The 24,076-nt window shown below is 34.8% G+C and overlaps 2 protein-coding genes and 2 long non-coding RNA genes across 4 annotated transcripts; all 4 read right to left on the minus strand.

Annotated features, from left to right (window-relative positions):
- Window positions 1–841: 841 nt before the first annotated feature.
- LOC114270304 (uncharacterized) lies at window positions 842–2,062 on the minus strand. Its single transcript, XM_082895552.1, has one exon. The coding sequence runs from the start codon at window positions 2,060–2,062 to the stop codon at window positions 842–844; it is 1,221 nt and encodes a 406-aa protein (XP_082751678.1).
- Window positions 2,063–5,306: 3,244 nt separating this feature from the next.
- LOC145802949 (uncharacterized) lies at window positions 5,307–6,865 on the minus strand. Its single transcript, XR_014344811.1, has 2 exons — window positions 6,207–6,865; window positions 5,307–6,123 (listed from the first exon to the last, which is right to left on the minus strand). It is a non-coding gene; the product is annotated as an uncharacterized LOC145802949 (long non-coding RNA).
- A 4,808-nt stretch (window positions 6,866–11,673) lies between these two features.
- Window positions 11,674–14,914, minus strand: LOC114270303 (stemmadenine O-acetyltransferase). The gene has a single exon (XM_028211760.2). It carries the CDS (start codon window positions 13,262–13,264, stop codon window positions 11,945–11,947), a length of 1,320 nt encoding a protein of 439 aa, XP_028067561.2. The 5' UTR covers window positions 13,265–14,914; the 3' UTR covers window positions 11,674–11,944.
- Window positions 14,915–16,490: 1,576 nt separating this feature from the next.
- Window positions 16,491–17,328, minus strand: LOC145802950 (uncharacterized). The gene is made up of 3 exons (XR_014344812.1): window positions 17,159–17,328; window positions 17,007–17,060; window positions 16,491–16,895 (listed from the first exon to the last, which is right to left on the minus strand). It is a non-coding gene; the product is annotated as an uncharacterized LOC145802950 (long non-coding RNA).
- Window positions 17,329–24,076: the final 6,748 nt, after the last annotated feature.

The following is a 24,076-nucleotide window of genomic DNA, read 5'->3' on the forward strand; positions in this document are numbered from 1 at the left end:
TACAACCTTTTGGGGATCAACTGAGATGCCATCTTCGTTAATGACGTGACCGAGGAAGTATACACTAGTGATCCAGAATTCACATTTCTTCAACTTGGCATAAAGCCCGTGATCACGTAATGTCTGTAGAACTCTTCGCAAGTGGTGCTTATGATCTTCTGGCGATTTGGAGTATATAAGAATGTCGTCAATGAAGACAATGACGAACTCTTCAAGATAAGGTTTGAGCACTCGATTCATGAGGTCTATGAAGGCCACTGGAGCATTTGTGACGCCAAATGGCATGACGAGAAACTCATAATGCCCGTAACAAGTTCTGAAGGCAATGTTTTCGATGCTTTCTGTTTTGACTTTTAGTTGATGGTAACCAGAACGCAAGTCAATTTTTCAGAATACTTGAGCACCTTGCAGTTGATCAAACAAGTCGTCAATTCGTGGTAGAGGGTATCGGTTCTTGATGGTGACTTTGTTCAGCTCCCGGTAATCGATGCATAGCCTCATTGTACCATCCTTTTTCTTTACGAATAGTACTGAACCTCCCAACGCTGAGGTACTTGGTCGGATGAAGCCTTTGTCCAGTAGTTCTTAGAGTTGGGTTTTTAGTTCTTTCAATTCTGTTATGGACATGCGGTAATGGGTCTTTGAGATTGGTTGTGCACCAGGTTGGGTTTCAATGGTGAATTCAATTTCTCGGTCAACTGGATACCAGGTAGGTCTTCAGGAAATACATCCGGGAATTCTCGAACCACAGGGATTGCATCAAGTGTAGGGGTCTCTTGTTGAGTCTCAATCACATAACAAATATAACTACAACAACCCTTTTTTAGTAGTCGTTGGGCTGTCATGAAGGATATAATACATGGAGAGGGAGAGGCTCCAGTCCTTTGAAGATAAGCTCGAGTTGGTTTGGTGACTGGAGGAAGACCTTTTTGGCTTCGCAATCGATAGAGGCACGGTGGGCAGCTAACCAATCCATTCCTAAGATCACATCGAAGGTACTAATGTAGAAGGGAATCAAATCTACATGTAAGGTTTCACCTTTTAAGGATATAGTACAAGATTTGTACACATTAGTACTAAGGGCGGAATTACCAGAAGGAAAAGACACAGACAATACATATCCTAAGGGTTCGAGTGTTGATGTCAACTTGGTAGCAAAGTGTGGTGTAACAAAAGAATGAGTTGAGCCAGAGTCAAAGAGAACATGGGCTAAGTGACCACAAACAGAAAGTGTACCTGACACGATGTTCTCTGTAATTTCTGGGTTTCCAGACACCAAGGCAAAAGCTCTTCCTTGGCGTTTTTGGTCCTTTTTCACTCCTCCAGGTACTGTGGGTTTTCGAATTGGTTTAGAGGGGCCGGTTGTAGGATTGGCGAGCTTTGGACAATTTCTCAACAAATGGCCAGCTTGGCCACATCTAAAGCATGCTCTTGTATCTCGACGGCATTGTCCCCAATGAGTCCTTCCATAGGTAGAGCAAGCTGGAATGGTGTCACCTCTAGGATTTGTAGGACCTTGATTGTTTGAACTGGTTGAACTGGTTGTGCCTGTATTTACTTTCTTGGGAGGCGCGACATCGGGCCTTCTGTTATCTCTTTCCCACAATCGCTTCCTCTGGCTTGGTTCCCCGGAACGCAAGGTTTTAATCCCTTTTTCCATAATGTATGCTCGATCTACCACCTTCGCATAGGTTGGTAGTTTCAAAACCTCTAACCTGTCTTTAATTTCAGGATCCAATCCCGCTTCAAATTTTCTGGCTTTTCGAGCTTCGATGGGGATGACGTATGTCGCGAATCGGGCCAGTTGCGTGAATTTGCTTTCATATTCGGCCACTGTCATGGGTCCTTGTCTTAAATTTATGAATTCCGATGTATTTTGTTCCCACAGCGAATCTGGAAAGTATTTTTCATAGAATACCTCCAAGAATCTTGCCCAAGTCACAATATCTTCTTTCTCCAGGGCAAGTAGCCACCATTCTTGTGCATCGTCCTTGAAGGTGAACGTGGCGAAAGTCACCTTCTGTCTTTCTGTGCAAGGTAGCGCGCGGAAAATTTTCTCCATATCTCTGACCCAAGCTTCTGCCACCAGTGGGTTTGTGCTGCCAGTAAATATGGTAGGTTTCAAGTCTTGGAACTGTTTTATAGTAGTTGACTCTTCTCGTTGTTCAGGCAATCTGCTGTTAACGTTGGTTTGTGGGGCTCATAGAAAACTAGTAACTGCTCTTTCCATGATTTGCTCCATTTGGTCAGCACTACTGACTGATAATCTGGTTCCATTTCCATCATTAGCCATCACTACAAGGTGAAAATGGTTAGTGGACTTCTTTTTGTTGTTGTTGTTGTTGTTGTTTTTTTTTTTTTTTGAATCAATTATTATCGCAATATTATGTCTATGATTCATAACGATCCCACAACAACATATATATCCAATACATACATCATTTACATAATGCTGATTTTACCTATATAAGGAAAAGATACCGATACAACATACTTAGATAACGGTCAAGTGTTAGTATCTAATCCTACTGATACAAAATTGGATTAGGCTAATCACCATCAGGTCACAAAAGGATCATCTAGAAGGGGCTGTTAGGCCACCACCATGAGAACTGACTCCGGAAAATTGGCCCATAAAATAACTCCGCAAACTCACTCTGCATGAGGGATTTGAACTCCCATCCACTGTGCTCTATCCCAAAGCAACTCCATACCACCTGGACTATGTAGATAGGAGCACCGTAATCATAACCCCAAAATTTCCGTCCGGTAATTCATACCGATACCTCCAAGTATGATGCACTATTAGTGAAGTCCACAGCTGAGGTATGGACAATATGCTATGGAGGAGGTGTCGTGGTGCGGATATGACTACTAGGATATGCGTGTTCCCTCCGCTCCGCAAAGCCTAGGGGTAGAGGTGCGACCAGAACATGCAGCTGCTCTAAGTCCGGAGCAAGGCCAACGACGCGGGTCGACCTTATGTATCTCTCACGAGTGCTGCCTTGGCTAAGTCTCCAAAATAAGAAATCCTCATCGGGGTCGGCCTATAAATACACGGGTCGTCCCATGAGTCGGTCTAGTGCGGGGTGGGCTTGCCTGACAAGACTCTCTGAATCACCCCAGCCCTCTAATAAGTTTGGGAGAAGATGAACTCCTGGGGGCTCGAACCAAAACAACTCCATGAGATTGGTCATTTTCTACAACACAGGAAAACTTAGCCTAGACATTATAACATGGTTTACTTGTGTTAGACATATCACCTAATATCAAACAACACAAGGTTAATAATTTTTTTTTTGAATATATTATATATATATATATATATATTTTTTTTTTGCAATTCAAATAATGTGAATTTCAATTAATGTAAATAAAATTAATGTGAATAATTGTACAGAAAATTTCAAAAACATATACAATTTTGTTTTATACACGTTTTTTGGAAATAATTCTCAATTCAAATAATGTGAAAATTACACAGAAAATTTCCAAATCTTATACGATTATTATATATATATTTATTTGTTTGTTTATTTATGTTTTTTTTTTTATAAAAAAAAAAAAAAACCATTGCTTTGATACCACTTTTTGTCACGACCCAAACCCGGTACCCAAAGGCTCGGCGCCGTAACAAGATAAAAATTAAATAATTCAAATAATTTTGTAGTCGCACCGCAAGCGGACAAATAAAATAAAATAATTGGGTACCAAATGCTTATTTAAAAGGAAACAAAACATAGTCATTTGAACTTTATTGTATTACAAGAGTTCAAAAAAAAAAATAGATAGAAATAAAAAGAATTTAAAAAAAAACAACACAGCGATTCATTTCCATCTTGATCCCGCTAAACCTCGTCACCTGAAAGGGGCAACAGCTATAAGCACATAGCAGAGTGAGAAATATTATAATGTGAGTGTAGGGGCACAAAATAGCCATGAATAATTATTTAAAACATTAACATAATTTGAGTTGAATACACAAATTAATTAGGTGGCAAAAAAACTGAAATGAATAACTATAACCACGGTACAGAACAGAACAGGGGTCACTAAAGTAACAATCAGAACATGGGTCAATGGATCCATGACAACAGGGGGCCACAAAGTGGTCAAACAGGGGCCTATGGTTATTTAAGTCCCCCAAGGCATGGGACTCCCGTGGTGGTATTTACAGAAAATAATTGTTTACAAGGTCATTGTCAAATAATCTCTAAAATTTAAACAAATATATCCATGGGTTTTAATTTAAGCAATTAGAGTTTAGAAAAATAATCCACATAATTGAAACATTAACCTAACTATAAAACATAAATTATATAAAATAAATTGTGGTAACGTAAAACATTCGTAAAATATATTATGGTAATTTAAGACATATAGAAAACACATTATGATAACTCAATGTATAATAAAACTCACCTTAAGATTGACTCTTAACTTTTAGTTTTGCTATTGCAATTCCCCACCTTTCGGAGCTCACTGTTATACTAAGAATGTTTTTGTTTTGTTTCGAGTTCACTGATAGTCCTCACTATTTATAGGCATCACTCCCTTGTTCACTACCCTAGATTTGAAGCCTAATGCTGCCACGTTTCTATCTCGTTGGTGATGAGAGATAATGCCACCTATGTTGTCTCTTGCTTTGTCACCTCCCTTAATGCCATATGTCCTTTCCCTTAATTAATTCTCAAGAAACCACCAAGGGCCATTTGACCCTTGGCCCACCGAAAATCTGCTTCGTCATTTTTTTTATTTATTTTTTTCAAAATTCAATTCTAAAGGTTATGATTCATTTTATGAGTCTTAAAATTACTTATGATTATAAGTTAGGTTTACATCTAAAAACCTCACTATCAAACTATAAAATATCACTTATCACTTTCTAAAATATTTAACGTGTGATGTCTTACAATTTATTTCCTTACCAATTTAATTGATAAATTCCCAATTTCCTAAATTATGCATTTATTTATTATCATTATTATTTATTTAATTTTTTTTTTATTTCTATTTATTGCAATTTTTTTTTTAAAAGAAAATTCGGGTGTCACATCTAGGCTGAAGAGTGGTTGGCTGGAATAACCAACTTTGGGTACTCTTCAGCCGAGATAATGATCTAGGCTGAAGAGTGGTTGGCTAGAATAACTTTGTGTACCTTTCAACCGAAATAAGGATCTCGGCTGAAGAAACACGGCAGGACTGAACAAATAGAATATAATGTCCCGAGACCGAGATAAGAATCTCGGCAAAAACAGAAAAAGGTAAAACTGAATGCAAATTACAGTTGTAAAATAAGTGCAGACTGAACAAAGAGAAGAAGATTTTCATTCAAAATTCAAGTCAAAGTTACAAGAAGTGGGACTTTAGCCCAGTTACACATTCTTTCCAAAAGTAAAAAATAAAAAAAAAATAAAAAAATAAAAAAGAGAAATTACAGGATCAAGCAAAAAGGTCGTCGAGATCCGCATCCAGATCAACTCGAAGCCCAGTTTCAGCAGGTAGCTCGGTCACATTTTCAACCAAGTCTTCCACCGGTGGCTCCACCCGAGCTGACTGACCAACAGGATCATTGGCGACAACCGGGGCATTATTGGGTTCTGGGGACTCTTCTTCTTCCTCAACTTAAAGAAATTTTTGCTGAATAGAGTTGGCATACTCCGCCATATAGCCTGGGATGAAGTGAGGAGTGGGATTCTGGAATACCTCGGTTTCTTCCCCTTGACCGAGCTTAAGGACGGCTGCTTTCTACCCATACTTGAAGAAAATGTCTTTGGCAACTTCGCACTGCAAGACGTATGTGGCTTCGCCCTCCTTGTAACCGCTTTCTTCCGCGTCCTCCATCTTCTTCTCAAGCTTGGTTATCTCAGCATTCTTCTTCTTCTCGACCTTAGCCAGCTCACGCAGATAGCCGTCCTTCAACTCAGTCAAGGCCTTTTGTTTGTTCGCCTCCGCCGAATCTACTAGCCCAGTGAGTCGGGCGACTTCTGATTGAAGCTCGGTCATTTTTTGTTTGGCTTCATTTAGCTCGGCCGTCTTACTATCGGCCTCAGCCACGGTCAGCCTTGTCATCTTGCGCAGTTCCAGCACACGCTTATGTGCGATGTGGTTTTTCTACATGGCCTGCAAGAGGGTGGTAAGCAATTTTGAGTAATAATCGAGCAAACAGATATCCAAAATTGGAAAACAAAAGAAAAAGTACTCACCAGCACCATCGATTTAGTGGCCGAGCGGATGGCTTTCAGCTTGGTGAGATGGTCGTGGTGTTCCATGTTAGGGGGCAGGCACACGCTCTTAGCCAGGTTGAAAGCGAGCGTGTGGTCTTTGTCTGCCACCACTGAATCTATGTCTCTTATGGCTCGATTCCGGTATGATAATTTCGGGGCCCACTTAGAGGAGCTAGCCCGGTCAGAACACTCAAACGCTGGGCTTGGCGAAGTGATTTGTGGAAGCACGGTTTCATCCTCGTCAATAAGGCGTGGCTCGGTTGTGGAAGTCCGAGAGCGCTTGCTTGGCCGAGATGATGAAGGTTGGGCGGTTGGAAGGGCTACCACGGCCTCTTGTGTTTGGCCAGCTTGTGGTACCTCGGCTTGATTTTCTTCGGTGATAAGGGCCTTAACTGCTCTCCTCTTGGCTATCTCTTGTTCCGTAGTTAACGGGATCAGATTGATTTGAGGTAGTGTTGGATCTAGTTCTGGAGAAGGTTCCAAAAGGAAATCTGTCACCCTAGTCTTCCTTCTACTACTGTATCTGTATGTCGGCTCAAAATTGAGTAGCTCAGCCCAACCTCGATCGGGATATCTTAGTGCAGGGCGGAGTGCGTCAAGATTGGGGTAACTGTACTACGACTTTAGTTGGTTCAAATCTGCAAAAAGAAAAAGGCAACGGTTAGCACGGTGCAAAAGTTATAAACAGAGTAAAGAAAGCACAAAACTAAGCCAAGGTAATTATACCAGCTACTCCTTTATTCTAGTTAATCCGGTCTCCTGATATTTGGGCTTCCTGATCTTCGAAGTTACCAGAGACCCAGAAAAAGTCGTCGTCGTTTACATCTTTATCTAGGGTGGTTTTTATTATTTTCTCTCGGCGGCGTCTTATTCTTAAGTTATATACCCACCCGTCTTCATTCTGGCTAAGGGAATATTGGTGAAAAAGCTCAGCTAAACCAAGGTTGAGGCCAAGTCGGCGATTTAGCTTGGCGATGCCGTTTATTATCCTGCATGAATTGGTGCTAAGTTGGGTTGGGCATATCCTAGTTTGCCTAAGGAATTTGCACAAGAGTAGTTAAACTGGGAATCGAAGGCCGACTTCAACAATGGATAGCACGGTAAAGGGTACGAAACCCGATTTTCCCCATAGAGTTGTGTCTAGCTCGGCTAGTGAAAGGTGGACGTCATCAAGGATGTTATAATCCTTGCGAAATTCTGTAATAGCCCCTGGTGAGTTTACTAAGAATCTATATTTGCCCATGTAGACTTAAATTAGGTATAAATTAGCTCGGTGTTGAGTATCTCGGTAGAGCGTTCAAAAGGAGTGCCTGGCCAACCTAAGTCAGTCTGCAAAGTGAAAAGAAAAAAGTGTTAAGCACAGATCGTTGGACCGTGCTAACCACAAAAGCAAAATAAGTATAAGCTTAGCTCGGCTACGTGAAACACTGTCTGTTCTTAGTTCGGTTAGTGTAAAGGACTTTAGCTTGGCTAAATGAAACTAAAGGTTTGGCATGAAGTTTTAGTTCGGTCATTAGAAGAGTAATCTAATTCGGCTAGGTTCACACCTAAGTACAAACAAGTTCCTAGTTCGGTTGGAATTCTATTTTGGATCAAAAGCATTGTTTTTCAGATTGTTTGTGAATCCAGTAGTTCTATTACATGGTTCTTAGTGATTTGTTCCCAGAAAAATGAAAGCTAAAATAGTGTGTGTGTGTGTGTGTGTGTGTGTGTGTGTGTGTGTGTGTTTTGAGAAACATACGAGTATTATGCTACATACTTCAGAAACTATGCAAACAAAAAGAAAATGGGATTGAGTTACTTACAATTTGAAGGCAAGAGGACGCAGATCGAAGCCGCAAAAATAGTAGGAAGAACACAAGCTTTGCAAGAGTTGTAGCTGTGAAAATTGAGGTTTAGAGGAAGAGAGTGAAGGTGAACAGTAGGAATGCCAAGTTCGAAAACTAGGGTTTTCGTATAAGGCAAAGAAAAGGCGGGATTGTTCAAATTTTTCGGAGTACGAGGGCGGTGCAGACAGTTGTACTTGACCAATGGGAGCCATCCACGTGTTTACGCGAATAGGAAACGGTTCAAATGTACAGACTGAAAGGACTTTATAAACCGGACTAGTTGGCAGCCCAGTAGGGAGTGACCTCGGTTGGCTTGACTGCTTTTAGCTCGACTAGAGAAGAGTAATCCCAAATCATGCTGCCCAGATGGAATTAAGGGGCAATTGAGAGGGTAATTTATAAATAAATTAGGCCGAGCTAAGGAGTTGCCTTCTTTATAAGTTGGGCCGCACGATGGGTCGGGGTAAGAGATCATATAGCTTGGTCTAAGAGCTAACTAGTTGGGCTTAGTTAAGGTTTGGACCGAGCTAAGCATCACACATAGTCGCCCTAAGATAAAGACGCCATTCTGCATAGTTAGCTCGGTCTTAAGTAATCAACCCAGTTAGAGTATACTAAACCGAGATACGTGCAATGAAAAGAAGAACCGAGCTAGTTGGAGCTCGGTCAAATCTGCCGCTTTAGCATGGCCATGTTAGCTCGGTCGTTTTGTCATACTACCGAGCTAAAACCATTTCATTTGGTTAAAGTAGTGATAAGGGTGTCAAAGGATAAGCATTATCTTTTGCAAGTGTGATTCCTAAGAAGACTCTACATTGAGGAGTATGAGTCCTACTAGGATTGTGCCAAGCAAAAACTATAAAAGCTCTCAACAGAACCTATATACAGGTAACATAACTTTAATTCTCGAATACGTAGAGCTTTTGTCTGTTTGTCTATTGTGCTGACTTAGGCATCGAAGAGGTATCCGGCACACACCCGCCGGCTAGCTGACGTTTATGTTTTCAGGGAGTAAAGCGATGACGTTCGGAGGAGCGCAGACTTGATCAACAGGATTATACGAGAAGATTATTTCGTGCTCGCACATTTCCAATGATATGTCATGATAAATGTTAAATTTAAATTTGTTATATACCTAATGATTGAGATCCCTAATCCCTTTCCACATCATTGTAGATGAATTTGTAGATCAAATATGTGAGTCTCTAGCATTATACTAAGGGGTTGTTTGAGGTGTCCTAAATAAGTGCACTTTTTATCTTTTTGGACTAAAAAATTGAGGAAAAAAATATGAGCCTGCTTTTGGTTGTGTTTTGTAAATGTGATTTGAGAGTATGAGTTGTATTTTGAGTTTGTGTGTTGTGGAATTATGATTTGAGTGTAGAAAATTATTTGGTAAAGAGTTTTGAAAATAGTTTTGAAAAGAGTTTTGATTTGAGTGGGGAATTATTGATGTGACATTTGATATGTGATACAGAAATTTACAACTCATAACTAAACATACAACTCAAAATTATTTTAAAGCACATAAAAAATTTTAAAATTTTCAAAAAATATTTTTTTCGATTATATAAATCAATTGCAAAAAAAAAAACAAAAAAAAATTACTGTTCCGGACAGCCGGCCGGACGACCAGCCAGTCGTCCCGCCAAGCAAGATTTTCCCCAACAAAAGAAAAAACGCGTCTGTCAAAAACAGAACAATGCAGGTGTTCTGTGCAGAGTTCTCAAACATCATTTGAGAATCACAACCAAACACCATGCTTGAATTAAGGTGTGGAATTGTGATTTGAAATCACAACCAAACACAGCCTGAATGCTTGGGTTAACTTTTTGACTTTTTATAGAAAAATGTATATTAAAAAATTATATAAATTAGTGTGTAGGGAAAAATTAGGATTGACAGTTGTGCAGCCGTAATTTTTGACTTTTGGTGAATAGTGATAACTTTTTAACTTTTTGAGTAACTTTTTAGCATTTTAACTTTTTATGGACTTGTCAAACTTGACCTAAAATAAATAACTTATCAAGATGTCTTTTAATTTTACACAAATGTCACCATCACATCAATCCGATTGAAAGTTTTTTAATTTCTTGAAACCATCCTCCACTTTATTGCTAAGTGTCTATTTTGTCATTAAAAAAAACAATCATTAGACAAATAATAGACATTAGACTTGAATTATAGACAAATAATATAATAAATAAAACTCTTAAATATCAAACAATATGATTACAACATTCTTAAATATCAAATAATATATCATCATTATCCCTTAATTGAGGTCTCCTAATTTCACCTCCTAAAATTTATGTGAAATGATTTCACACTCCTTTCTCTTTTATCTTTAATTCTCTTAATTTTACATTATTAAGAGAAAATTGAGGGAGGGCAAAAATTAAGGCGAAGAATAATATTTTTTTTATTATTGTACAATAGTACACTTACAAGAGAAGAGGGTAAAAATTAATTCTTATCCCTCTTCACCTCATCTAAGAACAAAAATTATCAGGTCTAGCGGTCATAGAATGAATTTGTCCTTCCTTAAAAAACAATGTGTCCCTTATTATTGGGTGGAGTATATGGCCACGTAATATTCTCATAATATCAAAATAATTATTTATTTCTTTTTTTTTTCAAAAAAAAAAAATAATAAAATCTTGAATTCACGTTTACTCATTTATTTAAGACTTGGGTTCTCTCCAATTCAAAATTAAAAGGTATTATTGGGCCTCCGTAGACCTACTATGGAGGCCGCATTGATAATGTAAATCGTTGACACAAATATAATTTGATTAAGTAGTTATCGATATTCGATCAACATGATTTTTTATAGGAATTAAATACTCAACAAGCTCTATATATTGAACGGTATGGATTATCGATGCAGGTTCCATGGTGAGTCCACAGAGGCCGAATAGCTGTCTTCAATCCAATATGGACCGAAGAGAAGCTTCTCCCATTTATTTAATATGATAATTCTAGACCATTCAATAATTTTTCTTTTAAGTTTCCAATTGGTTTAAGGACCAATTAGTGTGTTTAGTTTCAATTTTGTGAATTCAATTTTCTAAAAATTGAGTTTTTTATTTTCCATATTTTTTTAATTTTAGTGAATATTTTAAAAATTTTAAGCAAATTTTTTTTTTAACTTTTTTAGATACACCTTATTTATATACATTTAAAAAGTAAAATATTTGTAAAAAAATATTTTAAAAAATCGATAAATACACAAGAATACAAAAAAATGTACTGAATTTTTTTTGTATTTTTGGTATTTAATGAATTTTTATAAATAAAAAAAAAATTCACAAATATTATACTTTTTAAGTGTATTTATGTTAGGTGTATCTAAAAATTTTAAAAAAAATTACTTGAAATATTAAAAAAAATCAGTACAAACAAAAGAAAAACACAAAAATAATAAAATTAATTTTTTGAAAGATAAATTCCGAATTGTGAAATCAAACAAGCCGAATGCTATCCTGTGACCAATTTTTTTATGAAACAATGGCATATACACCTAACGTCCAAATCAAGTAAATCAATATAAAATTTAGGAGGTGATGCAAAGATGTGACACGAGCAATAATACAACACAATGATAATAAAATTGATTACATAAAACATTTGTGAAGAGTCTATATTAGGCCACTTCAGAGTTTTTTTTTATTATTATTTTATTTTTAATAGTAACAATGGTCTGAACTATATTAAGCAATTGTCCAAACAAAAAAAAAAAAACACACACACAAACACAACTTAGATTAGAACAAATACGAAATCTACACAATTAAATAAAAGGCAAGTCCCATGCGCGAGATCCATTTTTTATCTCAAAATTAAATTTTTATTACGTGAATTTCATCTGTGTTCCGAACATTGCTGCTATAGAGAGCTATGAAGGAGAACTTTCGCATCAAATATTAATGTTGGGGAAACAAATGCTTGGAACACTGTGTCAGCTTCAAGCTTAGCCAATTCACTCCTTTTCATATTGATAAATGCTTGCATACCATCACTTGTAGTGGGCAACAGAATAACCACGTTACCAACAGATTGTGCACCCATGGTGAGCCATATGGGTTTCCCAAACCCAAAATCAGCTTCATAGGCTGGAAACCTGGACGCGCTAGTAAATGTAAAAAAATTTCCCATCTTCTCCTCTTTCTTGAATTTACCATCAAGCTGATTAGCTTTTGGGTTTGGATTTCCCTCTTGAAGTTCCTTCACATAATCCCCATCTATCATCTTTATTGCCTCCCTCATTTGGGTAATCAATCCAAACCCATCTTCAGCAGTGCCTTCCATGGATGGCACTGTCATAACAAATCTACTCAGATTACCCAAACAAGTCTCCGGCAAAGGCGGATTTGCTCTCGGACGAAGATTCACCGCCTGAACCACCCTGTAAGACTTCCCAACTTGTCTAGCCTTATCTCCTTGAGTAGCAACCATAAATCTACTCCAAATGAAAGCCGAAACCGACTCGACTCGACTTGGGGGAGGATGCAAATGTGAATGATTTGCAGCATACATTGCTTTAAGAGCAGCAACAGCATTGGCACTGAACACGAACCCCTTCGCTTCGTAAACCTTCTTCTGCTCTTCCGCAGTGAGGGAGACTAATTTGTAACCAGGCATGTCCCTCGGAGGAAATAGCTTTGCCAGGTCGAATTTTGGATAAACAATCAGCTTCGAATCAGGGTCTCGAGCCTTGGCAGCCCAATTATTGACGAAAGTGAACATAGACAATGCGTCGAACACCGTGTGTGAAATGCATAAACCAATGGCGATTCCATTACATTCAAAGATATTGACTTGAATTGCCAAAAGCTTGTCCCCCAAATCGTCCTTTTCAGGATAAGGAAGCAATTTATTGATCTCGACATAGTCGGGTCGTTCGATCAATCTTGAGAGCTTGCAATTGACTTGGGCTTGAAAGAAATCGACGCCGTTGTCGTTACAGTCGACGAAGAGATTGTCTTTGAGACGACCCGCTAATGGGTAGAACCCAGTTAGGATATCCGATAGAGATTTCTTTAATCTCGCAAAGTTGAACGATGAATCACAGGTGTAGAAGTAGATGAATGGATTGAAAATTCGCAGGTTTAATTGATCGAGAAATGAGAGTTTTACAAGGCGCAGATTGGGAGGGGTAGGGAGAGAGGGTTTGATTGTGTCTCTAGAGATCACCACAACCTCCATTGTTGATTGGGAAGAACATGCTCTGAATTCAAATATATGGAGATGAAGGAAGTACTGTATGGTATCAAACGAAGACGAAGACGAAGACGAAGGACGACGCACGCGAGCCTCGAGGAGAGAGAAAATAATCCTCTATAGTTTTTTTTTTTTTTAAGTTTTCTAGAGTAGTACATTGTGTGGTTGAGATTTAATGACAAGTCACATCAATTTTTTAATATTAAATCTCAACCACACAATACACCACTCTAGAAAATTTTAAGAAAAAAACACTCTACAAGATCCTTGGTGCTCTTCATTTAATGACAAGTCACATCAATTTTTTAATATTAAATCTCAACCACACAATACACCACTCTAGAAAATTTTAAGAAAAAAACACTCTACAAGATCCTTGGTGCTCTTCATGGGCCACGTTTGGTAAAAAAAAAAATTTAGAAAGGACACGTTTGTAAATATATTTGATAAAATTTTTCTAAAAATAATTTAAAAAATTTTATGAAAAAATATAAAAAAATTAGGTAAATTACAATTACACTTTCTGAAATTTGTTTAAAATACGATTTGTCCTTTGTAATTTTGAAAATTATATCTTGTCATTGAAATTTTTAATTTCATAACAAATAATTTATTTTATTAATAAATTATTAAATCAATTAATTATTTTTAATAATGTCAAATTTTTATTTTAATTTATAATTTAAATAATTTTATCATTGTATAGTAATATCATTTTTTCATTAATTCAGTTAAATAAAAAAATTATTACAATAGAATATTTGTAATTTTTCAATTCACATGAAACAATTCGTATTTTAAATAAATCTCAATAGGTGTGTTTATAATTTACCCATGGTTATCATTTTAATATAATTTTGTTTTTTAAATGGTGAAAATAATTTTTTAAAATTTAGAAATATTTATTTTTGTCATATATATATATATATATATATATTTTAAATTCTAAAATTTGTTATAGAAAACCAAACCAAATATGAACTTTGAAATAAAATAACAAATATAAGAAAACTAACAACAGCAACAAAAATTACTAATAAGTAATATTTTTATAAAAAATTATAAATTTATAGAAAAATTTATAACTTTAATTATTAAAGTTAGTGAAATTTACCATTGATACAAGAAAAAAACAAAAAAATATATCGAAATTTGATCCTTAAAAAAATTAATTTTACAATTTTAAATTTTAATTTATGTTTAATATCATCAGCTTATTTATATATTTTAACCACCTTATTCGTTATAAATAAATAAATCTCTCTTTTTTTTAATTAAATTTCATTTGAGTTAAATTAAAGGAAGAATATAAAGCAGTGTTTTAAGAAGTTAGTAAAAAGATAGCTTTTTAATTTTTTTTGTGACTTTTTAGTTTTTTTGTGTAAAAAAAATAAATAAATAATATGACCTAAAAAAGTTAAGCAATTAAAAAAAATTAAAAAATTGACTTTTTACTATGTTATCAAAATGTCCCAAAGGCGAAGACCCACGCGAGCTACGAGGAGACAGCAGTAGGATTTCCCATTTCAAAAGTGTCGTTTGATAACATTTACGTTTTCAGTTTTCAGTTTATATTTACAAAAATTTTAAAAAACTCAAATAAAAACTTGTTTGGTAAATTTTTTATTTATAAATCAGTAGTCTCAGTTTATAAATTTGGCCAAAAAATATAAACTCAAAAAATAAGTTTACATTTTGAGTTTTCAGTTTTTTTTTTTATCACCCAACACTAGCCACCACCCGCCACCATTTTCTACCACCGTCTTCCGCCACCACCACCCACCCCCACCACCACCTGTCACCACCACCCACCACCGCCACCACCACTCACCTGCCACCCACTCGTCGCCACCACCACCACCACCCACCACCCATCTGCCACCCACTCACACCACCACGCATCCCCCGCCACCACCACCGACCACTCGCCCGCCACTACCACTCACCACTCACCTGCCACCACTATCCACCGCCCGCCACAACCTCCCACCATCCGCCACCACCACCACCACCACCACCATCACCCACCACCTGCCACCACCACCCACCACCTGCCACCGTCACCCACCCACCCACCACCACCACCCGCCACCACCCACCTACCACCACCATCCACTCACCCGTCACCGCTTTCTACCACCGTCTTCCGCCGCCATCACCCGCCATTTGCCACTACTTTCCACCACCATCTTCCACCACCACCACCCACCCACCTGCCACTTGCCATCACTTTCCACCACCGTCTTCTGCCACCATCACCCACCACCTGCTACCTTTTTCCACCACCATCTTCCTCCACCACCACCACCCACCATCATTTTCCACCACCATCTTCCGCCACCACCACTCGTCATCATCCACCACCCGCCACCACTTGCCATTTCTCACTCTTTTTTATATTTTTAATTTTTTTTTTAACATTTTAGCTAAACCAAACGCGTTTGTAGTTTATGTTTTTCTAAAAATAAACAAAAACCAGTGTATAAATTTTTTTTAAATATAAACTGAAAACGTAAACATTACCAAACAGGAAAGTATCATAGTATTTGACTTATTGTTTTGTTTTTAAAAAATTGTAACATATATGCATCTAGAAAATAAAAGATTTATTGAATTTAGTATATTTTTGTATTTTTTATCAAATATAAAAAATATAAAAATTCATAAATTTTTATATTCTTATTTGTTTATTAAATTTTTAAAATATTTTTTTACAAATATTTTACTTTTTAAATGTATCATCTCGAAAGTTTAAAAAAAAAATTATTTAACATATTTGAAAATTTCACTAAAAACAAGAAAAACAAAAAACTTACTTTTTCAAAAATCAATCAATGGGCACTGTTTGATTGTGTTATGTAATCAGGATTCTACACCTTGATTCAAGCATCATGTTTGGTTAGAATTCTCAAAACATATTTCCAAAACTCTGCACAAAACATTCCGTTTGAGGCGCGGTTTTCGATTTTTTTTTTTCAAATTTAGTCTAACCGGTCGTCCGGCCGATTGACCGGAACAGTGATTTTTTTTTTTTTTTTTTTTGCAATTGATATGTTAATTTTTATATATTCGAAAAAAATATTTTCTAAATTTTTTAAAATTTTTTATGTGCTTTAAATTAATTTCGAGTTGTAGGTTTGGTTATGAGTTGTAAATTTTTGTATCAAATATCAAATGTCACATCAATAATTCCCCACTCAATTCAAAACTCTTTGCCAAATAAATTTTTCACACTCAAATCATAATTCCAAACTTTACAAACTCATTAAATACAACTCATACTCTCAAATCATAATTACAAAACTCTGCCAAACGCAACAGTAGTGTTTTCAGGTAACACCGGACCACCAAAATGTGGAATTCTACAACCACAACAATAATTTTCCAAGACACCATTTGTTTTCCGAGTTGAAGCTGGGGATTAGAATTAGTAGTGAGGTCGGATTCACAATATTACGTTTGTTTACAAAATAGTTACTGGAGTGATAATCCGTTCGGACTCTAAATCCCCTCCAACGAGGGGATTAGCATAGCCTCAGAAAACTTGATATTAGAAATTAAGCTATTGGTATTAGAGTGTGAATGACGATTTTACTCACAAAAATGCTCCTTCCATCTTCAGAAAATATCAACAAATCCAAAAAATTATAGAAAATTAGCTCAAATAAGACAATATCGTTGTTCTCATCCACAAACGAAAAAATTTGCAAGAAAAAAAAAATCATACCCGAATGAAACCATCATTATTTCTTCCTTTGATCTTCAAAAAATATTAACACACCTAGAAATTTATAGAAAATTGGCTCAAATGAGGCAACATCGTCGTTCTCATCCACAAATCCACAAACCCAAAATTTTGCAAGAAAAAAAAAATCATACCTGAATGAAGCAACATCATCGTTCTTATTAAGGTTGATGATCTCGTCCTTGTTCTCCGTCGTCGGCCTTAGATGGATGAAGTAAAAGCTACTGGGTTGGCCTTAAATGGATGAAGGGAAAGGCAACATCTTTTTATTAACAGGATCAACACTTCTTCAAAACCATGGGCTGGTTTTGGAGAAACCATTGGTTGGTTTCTTTAATAATAATAATAACAAATAGATTAATAGTTGAATTTTTTATTATTTTTAATTATGTAATTTTAATTTTAATTTTTGAATAGTTTAATTAGGTAATGCATTTATTAGTTATTATAAGCTCAAATTTAATACTAATACAACAAGCGCATTTGTGCAATTTTACATGATTAATCTTATCTTTATCTCTCAAAACAAACATGAACTATTACTAATCAACTGGTTATCAAACAAACACAATTTTTCTTAATCTTCTTATTAACAGTCATTTCACAAATAATTCTCTCACTAACAATTCATTACATTTTATTTCTAAAAATAAACAGACTCGTTCTTCTGGACATGAAAGAATGGCTAATCTCTGACCTCCTAAATATCTTTCAAGAACAACATTGCAACATTCTTGTTCAACACTTAACAACGTTTAACCATGTTGTTTAGCAGTGGAAGCCTAGTGCTTAGCATTACAGAGCAGTATCAACCTTTCACCAAAAATTTATTTTCACTTGGATCATGGGATCAAGCACCTTATCTGCTTCCTAAATAAAGTACTGCTATATAAATAAATAAAACATACCAAAAAAATTTACGAAATGATGTGGCTGAGTTATGACCTAGCCCTTTAAAACAAAGAAAAATGTTGAGACTCTCAAAAAAAACTCCTACAATTCTATTTCCAAGGATATATCAAGATAAGGATTAATTTTTAATTTGTTATAAACCTAATGATTGAGGTCTCTAATCCCTTGTCATATCATTATGGATGAATTTGTGGATCAAATATGAGAGTTTCTAGCATTACTCTAAAATAAATAACCCATCAAGATGTCTTTTAATTTTATACAAATGTCACCATCATATCAGTCTGGTTAAAAGTCTTTTAATTAATTGAAACTATCCTCCACTTTAATGCTAAGTGTCCATTTTGTCATTAAAAAAAATAATTATTAGACAAATAATGGGCATTAGACTCAAATTATGGACAAATAATATAATAAATAAAAATCTTAAATATCAAACAATATGATTACAACATTCTTAAATATCAAACAATATATCATCATTATTTCTTAATTGAGGTCTCCTAATTTTATCCCGTAAAATTCATGTGAAATGATTTCACACTCCTCCCTTCTTCCTCTTTAATTCTCCTAATTTTACATGATTAAGATAAATTGAGGGAGGGCAAAAATTAAGGCGATAAATAATATTTTTTATTATTATTATACAATAGTACACTTATAAGAGAAGAGGGTAAAAATTAATTCTTATTCCTCTTCACCTCGTCTAAGAACACAAATTATCACGTCAAATGGAATGCCAAGTGATTGTTCAATAGTTAGCGATCATAGAATCAATGGTGGTGATAGAGAGCTCTAAAAGTAGAGCCCTACTTATGTGGCAAAAAAAAAAAAAAAAAAAAAACTAAAATATCACATCAATAGTAAGTCCCACTCATTAGAGCTCTTAGTTTAGAGCTCTCAATCATTTTTGTAGAATCAATTTGTCCTTTCTTAAAAAACAGTATATGTCCCTTATTATTGGGTGGAGTATATGGCCACGTAATATTCTCATAACATCAAATAATTATTTATTTCTTCTTTTTTTTTCCAAAAAAAAAAAAAAAATGAAATCTTGAATTCACATTTACTCATTTATTTAAGACTTGGGTTCTCTCCAATTGAAAATTGAAAGGTGCTATTGGGCCTCCGTGGACCTACCATGAAGGCCGCATTGATGATGTAAACCGTTGACACAAATATGACATAATTAAGTAACTATTGATATTCGATCAATATGATTTTTTATACGAATGAAACACTCGACGAGCTCTACATATTGAACGGTCCAGATTATCGATGCAGGTTCCATGGTGAGTCCACAGAGGCCCAATAACTCTCTTCAATCCAATATGGACCGGAAAGAAGCTTCTCCCATTTATTTAATATGATAATTCTGGACCATTCAATAATTTTTCTTAATTTTGTTTCCAATTGGTGTGTTTGGTTTCAATTTTGTAAATTCAATTTTCTGAAAATTGAGTTTTTTATTTTTCATATATTTTTTTTTATTTTTAGTCAATATTTTTAAAATTTTAAACAAATTTTTTTTACTTTTTTAGATGCACCTTACTTAGATATATTTAAAAAGTAAAATATTTGTAAAAAATATTTTTAAAAATCAATAAATACTCAAGAATGCGAAAAAATGTACTGAATTTTCATTTATTTTATTTTATTTTATTTTTTGTATTTAGTGATTTTTAAAAAAAAATTATAAATATTATACTTTTTATGTAACAACCCAGATTTTTAATTATTTTGTAAAATTTATACTAATATTATTTAATCACAGTTAAAAAAATATACGATTGATTTTGTATTATTATGTGCAATTTTATAAAATAATATAATTAGTAAAAAAAATTTAAGAGTCAAAGTATAAATAAATAATGATAATAATAATAATAATAATAATAATAATGGATGTAGTATAAAATAAATAATTAATTTTCTGTTAGTATATGATAGACTATAGTTTAATTAAGAATTAATTTATTTATATAATCATATTAAAAAATTAAGCTAAAATATAATTATTTTAAATATTTATTAAAAATAAGAATAAATCTATAAAATTTATTATCGAATTGGGGAAGATTCGCACGGGCGGGTAATGCTCTCACCTCCATATTTATAGAGAGGAACTAGGCGGAAAGAAAAGGAAAAGAAGAAAAAAGAGAGGAAGGAGAATGAAAGAAAGGAAGGAAATGAGGAAAAAATAATGGAAGCTGAAAGAGTTTTAGTAGTAGAAAGAAAGAGTGAGGTATTAAAGTTAAGGTGAGTTATATTATATTTTAAATTATCATAATATATTTTAAGTATATTTTGACTTACCATAATTTATTTTATAGAAGTTATGTTTTATAAATTATTATAAGTTATATTAATATTTCAATTACGTGGATTATTTTCTAAACTCTATTTGCTTAAAATGAAACTAATGGATATGTTTGTTTATATTTTAAAGAATATTTGACTATAACCTTATAAGTAATTATGTTTTGTAAGTACCACCACGGGAGTCTCACGCCTTGTGGGACTTAAATAACTATTGGCTTCTATTTGGTCATTTTGTGGCCCTTTATTGTCATGGATCTATTGACCTCTGTTCTGTGCGGAGCAAAGCGTTGTGCGGAGCAAAGTGTTGCGCAGAAATAAGTGCTACACTATTGTGGGAGCCACCTCTTGAATCCGTACCTCTGTTCTGACTGTCACTCATGTGACCTCTGTTCGGTACCGTGGTTATGGTTATTTATTTACATAATCTTAGTTTTGCTACTTAAATGATTATTTGTTTAGGCTAAGTTATCTTCAATATTTTAGTTACATAACTATCCATAGTTATTTTTGTCTCTTATATTATTGGTATAATATTTCTCATTCTGCCATATGTTTATAGCTGTTTACCAATTTTCAGAAAACAATACAATTCAAAAATAGCTTTTGGAAAGTCTTAGATGTAGGACTGCGGAATAGACACACACAGCACTTTTATGTTATGTTTATATGTAAATATCGGCCTTTTTGGTCAATAAATTTTGTAAAAAGATAGAAGCTCCGATGATTATTTTGGTACCCTCACTTAAATATTATTTCCGCTCACGTTTATTAATTTGTTCAAGAATTGGCCAGAGGTAACTTCGGTTACTGGCCATCATGATGCTTAACCTTTGGGTACGGGGAGCAAGTCGTGACAAGTGGTATCAGAGCAATGGTTTATAAAAAAAATATCATTAGAGCATAGGACACACGCACATTTAAGAAGTAGGATAGCGGGTAATTAGTACCTAAATATTATATTTTGTTAGTCGATTTAATTATGTTATAATTTTACATATATATATATATATATATATATATATATTTTGTGTATAATTTGTGAAGGATAATAGATATAATTTATATTTGTTATAGCAAAAAAAGGAAAAGAAATAAAGGATGTCAGGCTCAAGCAGCCACCAAAATTATAATATAATTAAATATATATAATTTTCAATTCAGTATTCAAAAAAAAAAATTATTTCGACTTTTTAAAAGTGGATTCAAATTATAAAGATACTAATTTTGAAACTATTTTCCATCAGTGGAAAGTTTACGAATAAAAGAAATGGAAGCTCCTCTCAAATTCCTTCAACTTTTGCATATGATTCTGTCATTTCATTTCCTATCGCTTGTTTAATTATGTTATAATTTTTTTTCCTTTTCAGAAATAAAACCAATAAAAAGTTTTTAAAGTCACCGATTGTTTTTTATTTTGGCCCAAAACGATTTTTGACAACTAGACAGTGAGTTGTTTTGGTAAAGTCTTTTTTTTTTTTTTTTTTGAGGCAATATTTTCTATCAGATTAATCATCTAATATATATTTATCAGAGTGCGCAGCGGATAGCTTACACATATGACAAATTTCGAGGACAAAATTTTAAAAGAAGGGAAGATTGTAACAACCCAGATTTTTAATTATTCTTTAAAATTTATACTAATATTATTTAATCACAGTTAGAAAAATATACGATTGATTTTATATTATTATGTGTAATTTTGTAAAATAACATAATTAGTAAAAAAAAATTAGGGGTTAAAGTATAAATAAATAAATAATAATAATAATAATAGATATGGTAGTAAAATAAATAATTAATTTTCTGTTAGTATATGATAGAGTATAATTTAATTAGGGATTAACTTATTTATATAGTCATATTAAAAAATTGGGTCAAATTATAACAATCTTAAATATTTATTAAAGATAAGAATGAATCTATGAAATTTATTATCAAATCTAAGGAAGATTCGCACAGACCACGTAATGCTCTCACCTCCCTATAGGGAGGAACTGGGCTAGGAATGGCAACGGTCCAGGGCGAGGCCGGGGATCACACTCCCCGTCCCCGATCCCCGATGGCAAAAATTTTCCCGTCTCCCGCCCCGATCCCCGATGGGGAACCTATCATCGTCCCCGTCCCCGCCTCCTAACGGGGATCGAGCCTGACCCCAAAAATTCCCCGGCCAAAAAAAAATATATATATTCCAGTTGCAGATCCACACATCACAACCAACTCAAAACCCTAAACACAACCCCAAAAAAGCAGAATCAGAATCAGAATCACAACCACTTTATACCACAATCACAATATAACAACACAATCACAATCACATCCTCTTTATACCACTAGTAGAATCAGAATCAGAAGTTGAAGCTGTATTTTTTTTTTTGAGCAGAGAAGATGATGCTGTAAAACACACAAATATATAGATATACACATATACACACACAGAGAAACTAGATCTGGTGGAGTTCATGGAGGACTCCACCATGCTCGAATCTCGATCGATCTCGTTTTCCCTGGATTAAATCTGCAGCGGTGAAGATCTAGAGAGAGACAGCGGCAAGGGGTAGCACGGTGGTAGTGGCGTCGAAGGAGGTAGTGGCGTCGGAGGAGGCAACGGCGTCGGAGGATGCGACGAGTCGACAACTTCGAATGCGGGAGAGAGAGTAGAGGGAAGAGAGAGAGAAATGGGTTTGTAAAAGAGAGAGAGAGAGAGAGAGATAGGTTTTTATCAGTGAAGAATCTGAAGATGGATGGAGATGCGGAGGCGGTCTTTATATATATATATAGAGGTAAAATGGTAATTTTATTTCGGGAAAAAATCGGGTCGGGGGCGGGGACGGGGACGGGGCTTGGACATTTATCCCCGTCCCCGACCCGAAACTGATCGGGGATTAAATTTTTAATACCATCCCCATCCCGTCGGGGGTATTTTCGGAGAAAATCGCTCAAATCAGGGTTGGGAGGTCAGGTCCCCGTCGAGCCGGGTTCAAATTTCCATCCCGAAACTGGTCGGAAAGAAAAGGAAAAGAAGAAAGAAAGAAAAGAAAGAGAGGAAGAAAAAGGAAAGAAAGGAAGGAAAAAATAATGGAAGTCGAAAGAGTCGTTGGTAGTAGAAAGAAAGAGTGAGGTATTAAAGTTAAGATGAGTTATATCATACCTTGAGTCACCATAATATATTTTACGTATGTTTTGACTTATCATAATTTATTTTATACAAGTTATGTTTTATAAATTATTATAAGTTATATTAATATTTCAATTACGTGGAATATTTTCTGAACCCTATTTGCTTAAAATGAAATCCATGGATATGTGTGTTTATATTTTAAAGAATATTTGACTATAACCTTATAAATAATTATGTTTTGTAAGTACCACACGGGAGTCCTACGCCTGGGGACTTAAATAACCATTGGTTTCTGTTTGGTCACTTTGTGGCCCTCTATTGTCATGAATCTGTTGACCTCTGTTCTATGCGGAGCAAAGTGCTGTGCGGAGATAAGTGCTACACTATTGTGGGAGTCACCTCTATAGTCCGTATGAGCCACCTCTTGAATTCGTACCTCTGTTCTAACTGTCAATCCTGTGGCCTCTGTTCTGTTCTGTTCGGTACCGTAGTTATGATTATTTATTTACATAATCTCAGTTTTGCTACTTAAATGATTATTTGTTCAAACTAAGTTATCTTAAATATTTTAGTTACAAAACTGTCCATGGTTATTTTGTGTCCTTTATATTCTTGGTATAATATTTCTCACTCTGCCATGTACTTATAGCTGTTTACAAATTTTCTGGAAACAATGCAATTTAGAAATAGCTTTTGGAAA

This window comes from Camellia sinensis, chromosome 11 (genome assembly GCF_055761805.1).
Source record: "Camellia sinensis isolate YWXY chromosome 11, ASM5576180v1, whole genome shotgun sequence".
Classification (NCBI taxonomy): Eukaryota; Viridiplantae; Streptophyta; class Magnoliopsida; order Ericales; family Theaceae; genus Camellia; species Camellia sinensis.